This window comes from Theobroma cacao, chromosome 3 (assembly GCF_000208745.1).
Source record: "Theobroma cacao cultivar B97-61/B2 chromosome 3, Criollo_cocoa_genome_V2, whole genome shotgun sequence".
In the NCBI taxonomy this organism is placed as follows: domain Eukaryota; kingdom Viridiplantae; phylum Streptophyta; class Magnoliopsida; order Malvales; family Malvaceae; genus Theobroma; species Theobroma cacao.
This window is the reverse complement of record NC_030852.1, coordinates 6090857-6097463: the sequence shown is the minus strand read 5'-3', so window position 1 is coordinate 6097463 and position 6607 is coordinate 6090857. Positions and strand designations below refer to the sequence as shown.

Sequence of the window (6607 nt, the reverse complement as noted above, 5' to 3'; positions counted from 1 at the left end):
TGCGCCAGAGCAATACCTTGTTATTTCTTCTAATGTGGATTTCAGTTTCAGGGATATATTTTAGTTTAATAAGGCCAAAAACAAAAAGAATTGAGGATACTCTTCTGATCAGATACAGCCCCCCGCCTGCATTTTGTTTTATTATTATTAATATTGTTTTATTGTAATAAGCATGAGAATGGAGATGTCTATAAATATTTGAAAAAAGGATGTTACAGAAAGCACGAAAGACATAGCAGGAGTGAAAGAGAAAGGTGTCAAGGGAAAAGGCAATATGTAATGTGTGTAACTAAAAAGAATAAGCTGAGATGAAGGAAAGAGAGAGAAAAAGGAGAAGAAACTTTGGATGTGACCATTGTCTCCCAATATTCGAAAGGGGTCGACATCATATCAAACCCCATCTTGTATTGGAGGGACCCTTCTTGCACTATCTTATATTACACCACTCTCTACTACCATGCATCATCCTAAAATTTAACATCATCATCCCAATTTTACTTTTAATTATCAAAACTCCCACGTTTCCTATGTTAAAATCAGAATTTTATTGCCAACTTCCCACTTCTCAAGCCTAAAAGTAAGCTGGGTACACTCCAAGTTATATAATATCACTATTATGTACAACGAATGCAAGATAAAACTACCCAATTTTAATATTAGACACTAATAAAACTAGGTAGCTTTTGTATTAGAAGATTCATTAATGTTATAAATAAATGTAGGATAATTTTATTATAACTTTTATTTTAAAACATTATAACTTCAAAAATTAATGGAATGCTAATTTCTCATTAGTTAAAGAAAAACCCAAATGAAAAATTAAGCCTATAAAACTTTTCATTCTTTATTAAATTAGATAGGATCTGCCACGATGTTAAATTTTTTTTTTTTTAACCAAGACCGTTATTATTTAAAAGCCAAAATCTTCATTTGAGATTAGAATAAATTGAAAGAATATTGTATTTTTTATAGGAGAACGAGAATTATGGCTCCAAATTACAATCTCTGCCTTACCCTTACCACTTGAGTTAAGTCCAATTGACTCGTCAATATAACTTGATGTAAAATGTAAAAGGGTTCTTTTGGCAGGAAGAGAGTGTGCACATAATTAAAAAGATGTGTTGAAGGTGACTGGAGAAAAAGATTGAAACAGTTACTAAAGTATTCAGTATCGTAATAGGTAGAAAAGAATAAATAAGCGATAGAGTAAGATTGAAAATAGGTAAATAATTGACTAATGGTAGAGTAAGGTTGAGAATAAATGGGAGAAAGGACAAAAAAGAAGAGAATTAAAGAGTTAGCTATTACTACCAAAGCAAATCCAATACTCGAAAGCATGTTCAGTAGACATCAAATCTTAGTGGGCATGTTTCTTCCTTAATTCTCAACTCTTTGCTTATACCACACTGCTTTTGATTGGAGAAATTAAGCGTCGGAATCATATGAAAGAAAAGGAAGCATGAAATTTCATCGTATGCAGTCCAATTCCAATATGTGATAAGATTCCAGGTTCTGATATCACCAATCAAATGAGGAGGCAAAGGAAAGAAAGAATGAAACCTCAATAGCAATTCGAATGGAACCATTAATGTAAAAAATGTTAAGGCCATTATCACATCCACGGCTTCTTCCTTTTATCTTTCTTCTTTTCCTTTTGTGGCTTTAATCGGGAAGCATAAATTCTTGGAATAGAATGACAACTCAAACTTATAATTAACTGGAAAAACATTTTTTTTTTATATAATTTGACTACAAATAAGATTTTACAAATTTTGCTACAAAAAAGAAGAAGAAAGAAAGACATTTCATAAGGAAGATTAATCATTCATCAGCACCGCTCCTCGATTTCTTTTGTCCTTTGAATTTTGAATGAGGGGTTCTGCTTTGCATCTTTTGACCCCAGAGGGCTTTTGCATTGATGCCACAGTCTCCTGATACGTTAGCCAACCTTCAGACCCCCAATAAAATGTAGTAGACAAGCGTTATGGGCAATGCAATGAGCATCCCAAAGATAACACTGCAACTCAACCAGTGATGAGGGATACCATGAGAGAATAAGCAAAAAGAATAAGATATTTTAAAAAATTCGAAAAAAATAAAGAGAAAAAGATATATATCCTTACGCTGTGCTGAGAATATCAGGGTGTACGTTGTATTCCTTAGCGAAGACAAAGGGGACAATCCCTTGTGGAAGAGCTGCCTGTTTTTTGTTTGGAAATCCGTAACATGCAACGCCAAAAAGACATGTTAGAATTTGTATGGATGTTTTGTTCTTCATTAGTAACCCCTAAACAACTCATTTGCTTATGCTTGGATTAATTAATTGTTTTCTTTCTCTTGGCATTACTATGTCCATTTCAATTTCTGACATATATATCAATATATAAAATTCTTGTTAAGGCATTAATTAAGAAACAGAAAAAGTTATCAGGTACTAGTAATATTTATGCAGTGTTTTATTCACTTGGGATTTTGCTATATCCAGGCCTGCTTGTACCAAGTCCACACAGATTCAATGTATTTGCACTACACGCCTACTGTGGATGCTACGTTTAACTAGGAAAAACATAAATTGAACTGACAAAGAAATAATAAAAAATCTTATCTGGAGATAGTAAGATTTTTATATGATAAAAAAAAAAGTAGAAGAGAGTTTTGCAGCTTATGTAGTTAAGTTGGATTGGCTATATGTCAGGAGGAGGCAGAAGAGAGAGAGGAAAAAGAAAAAGAAAAGGAAAAAATTAACAGTAGAGAGGCAACATACAGAGAGAGAGAGAAAGAGAGAGAGGAGGATGGTAAGTGACCTGTACAATGGCAACGTGTAAAAGAACTCCCCTAAGGCCAACAGCGATGGAAGCGGCTGCCATGACAGCTGGACCTGTAAGGAATCTCACAGCCATAGCAAAAGCTGCAACGGAATTCCCACATGCTATCATCCTTGGTTGCAAAGCCATGAACAGACCTGTCATCACATCAAAGCATGCCCATTACCACCACCCACATCCCCATTGTCACTTGTCAGAAAGACATTTCTGCTTTTTTTTTTCTTTTTCTTTTTTTTTTGTTGGGTTTTGCACCTTCTGAAAGCCCTTTCATCATCACTTCCACCATTACAAATCACCCCACATTATATCAAACCCAAGACAAACTGGGCAAAAAGTGGAAGATATGTACAGAGTGAAAGATAAAGAAAACCCCAACACATTATCATGACCACACTGTTTCGCTTACTTTGCTTAGCCAGTTTGCTTGCTTTATTACAACATTTAATAATGATAAAGTGCGAGAGAATCGGAAAGATTTATTACTAATAAAGAAAAAGGCGAGGGAGAATTTCTTTTGAGAGATTGTACGTAAGGAAAAAGGAGTCATTTTTACTGACCAAGACTGAACATGGCCATGCCAAGGCCTGCATCTGACAGAATGGAAATGGACTTTGCTATGATGGCAGGCATTTGTACATTCCACCTACAAGAAACCAAGCAACAAGCTATCAGAAATAATGAGAACCCTGAACCCAGATACCAAAACAGATTATATAGAAAGCAATTATATATATAAATATATAAAAATACATAAAGATTCTTCATGGATTTAGTCTGAGCAGAAAGAGACAGGCGGGTTGTTGTTGTACCTGAATGAGACTAGAGACCAAGTGAGTCCTATTAAGCTTGAATAAGTGTTGGGATTTCTGATAAGCTTTCTCCAAACCATGATCAGAATAAGCCTTGTCATGACACTTGTTGGAGGCATAGTTTTGGGCTTGCCATCCCCCACTTTGTCACCTTCGTGGTTGTTCATTTCTCTGTCCAATCCTCTGTTCCCAAAGCTGAAGTCATCTCTCTCCATATACGCCTCATGATTCTCTCTATGTCCTTCCACTGGAACAAAACAAAGAAGCAAAATTTAACAGTAGCATGAACAAGACCATTATAAAAAACATGTAGTGTAAATTTTAGTTTATCTGAACCAAACAAAAATTTTACATAAACAACATTGAAAAGCTTGTGCAATTAGTCTCTTCATAATCTGTCTTTGAAAATGTTTGCTGGAAACTAAAATCTAAAGAAGAAAGACGACACTCAAGTCATGTAATCGGAAGCTACCTTTCCCAGGGGAAACAGCCAATCTAACTTCTTTCTGGTCACTAGCTCCATATTCATGGCCAGCAAAGACGTCGGATACAGGAGAAGCACTCGAACTCCAAACAAACATATGAAGATCCCTACCACCATCTTCAGACTTTAGCTGAGCCTGACCATTGGGCTTCTTTGCATTAGCATTAGCATTAGCACCGACACCTTTAGACCCAGTCGGCGAGAACATACCCGGATTAGGAGCCGGATAATGGGCTGCACCACCTGGCGCGTGGTAATGGAACCTTGGCTTACCGGTGGCTGCACCATCCTCCTCATAGTTGGATGGCCTCGGAGTTGGTCCACGCGAGGCAGACAACCCGTAAACATCTGCAGCACCAAAATTTGAATTGCGTCCCCCAGCCATCATCGAGTAGAAATCAGTGTGATTAAAGCTTGAGCCTCTTGGCGTTGGGTTTCTTGATGATTGCAAAGAGTATATCTCAGCATTGGTCAGATTTGAAGGCCGTGGTGTTGTTGAAGATAAACCTTGGGACCTTCTTGAGAAAATATCTGATCTTGAGGCATTAGATTTTCTCACAGTGACATGGAGCTTACCATCTTCTTTGATCTCAGCCTCAGTTTCTAGAGGTTGCCTACCGTCAAGCGACATGATATCTGAATCGACATGGATTGAAACAATGGAGCCAGCAGTGTCTGGAAATTGCTCCGAGATGAGCATTTTGGCACCTCTATACTCAAACATAAAAAGCATCAAAGTGTACCAAATAATGCATTGGAGGACGACTATTTGCACCATCAAGCTTCCTGAAAACTCTCCGTACATTCCTTTAAGTAAAGGGATGCCCATGACCAACGTGTTTGGAAGGGTAGAGAGAGAAAATAAGGTGATGGTCCATTCTAAGCAACCCCTTTTGCTCACCTTGGTCCAAACTGCTAGTACTACGAGAACTATGATTTTTTGGAGTGTATCAGCAGCTATGAAGCGAAAATTCATAGAATAGGGGTCGTTAGAGGAGATAAAGTGGAAAGAGAGGAGGGGAACGGCAAAGAGAGCGACAAAGCGGTTGATGCCTGAGCACTGATCAGGAGAGAAGATCTTCCACCATTTCACCGAGCCATAAGCTAAAATCATGGCCACGTAAAGTGGCACCATTGCGGTCATGACATGATAGAAGTCCGTCAACGTGATCATCTTTGGAAGCTACCTGAATTGCACAGATCAAGAAAACCTCCGAATTCAAGGAAGAAGAGAGAAGAAAGAGAAGTTGAAGGATGATTGAGAAGTGAATAAGGAGGAGGAGAAGAAGAAGAGGGAAAAGGTGGAGATAGCCTTGGTGGAAGTGATGATGAGGAAGGCAAAGGAAATAGGAGAGCATGTGTTTTTGGGGTTCTGGGGTAAGTGGGTAATAAGCAGAATTTAGAGGAATTTTTTTTCACTCTACAGCTTTGAGAGTTGCGAGCAAGCTTGCACTTGCAGTCCCCAAAGCACAGGGTTTTGCTTTTTTATTTTGCCTTTGTTTTTTCCCCTTTGTTTTGAGTTGTGTTCGGATTTGATAAATCTTGGTAAGCTGGTATTGTGGCTCTATCTTCAATGGACTAATGGTGGTACAAAGTTCAGTAGAAAAAGCATTTTGGTTGGAGGGTGGGTGTGTCTCCAAGTACTTGTTTGGGAGAGACTTTTTAAGCTTTGTGCAAACTTTAAAAGAGCCTCTTAACCTCCCCTTTTCTTCTCTCTTTCTTCTTGGATTCGCTTTTTGGCTCATGGGTTCTAGATGGCTTATGGCTGTCTCCACACCTTTTTTATTCCTTTACTATTACTCCCTCTTCCTCTTAACATTTGTTGTTCCTATTTAGCTCTTTTTGCACATAATTTGGCACTATTGTAAGCAAAGAGATTTGGTAGCAAGTAATGTTTGTAGCCTAGACCTCCCAAATCACTGGTGAGATTAAATCATTTTGGGGACAAGTGAAGCAGTCCACGCGCTTACTATATGCGGCGCTAAAATTGGAGTAGAGTAGGACAAGTATATAAGGAGAAGGGGTGATCCCTTCACGTGGACCCTAATTTGTCCATCCCTGACCATATCTTTCTTGGCATTTCCGATTGCCTTCAACTCACTTTGCATTTTGGGTACGTTTGATATGAGAGATGTAAAGTCACATTTCTTGTAATGTGTCTAATTAAATTATATTATAGTATTTATTTTATAACAGATCACTGTAATGTAAGATTGCAACGCAATCTCATTGCAACCAATTGATGTAATGTGATTGCAGTTCAAAACTAATACAATCACATTACATTGCACTCTGTAATATCTTTAAAGACATTTTTACCTATCATCTTTTAAAAAATTTACTCACAATCATAAGCAAACAAAGTTTATCATCGTTTTTGGGGTTTAGGGTCTGCTGCTTCTTTTCCATTTTACTAAAGTCGCTCCTCCTTCTTCTATTTTTATTTCTTAATTTTCTTATTCTTTTATCTCTCGTCGTACTTTTCTCCA

The 6607-nt window shown here is 37.4% G+C and overlaps 1 protein-coding gene across 1 annotated transcript; it reads right to left on the bottom strand.

The window, feature by feature from the left end:
• On the bottom strand, positions 1692-5768 carry LOC18604360 (probable auxin efflux carrier component 1c). The gene is made up of 6 exons (XM_007036784.2): positions 4107-5768; positions 3635-3881; positions 3383-3468; positions 2805-2962; positions 2124-2200; positions 1692-2017 (listed from the first exon to the last, which is right to left on the bottom strand). The coding sequence occupies exons 1-6, from the start codon at positions 5290-5292 to the stop codon at positions 1951-1953; spliced, it is 1821 nt and encodes a 606-aa protein (XP_007036846.2). The 5' UTR covers positions 5293-5768; the 3' UTR covers positions 1692-1950.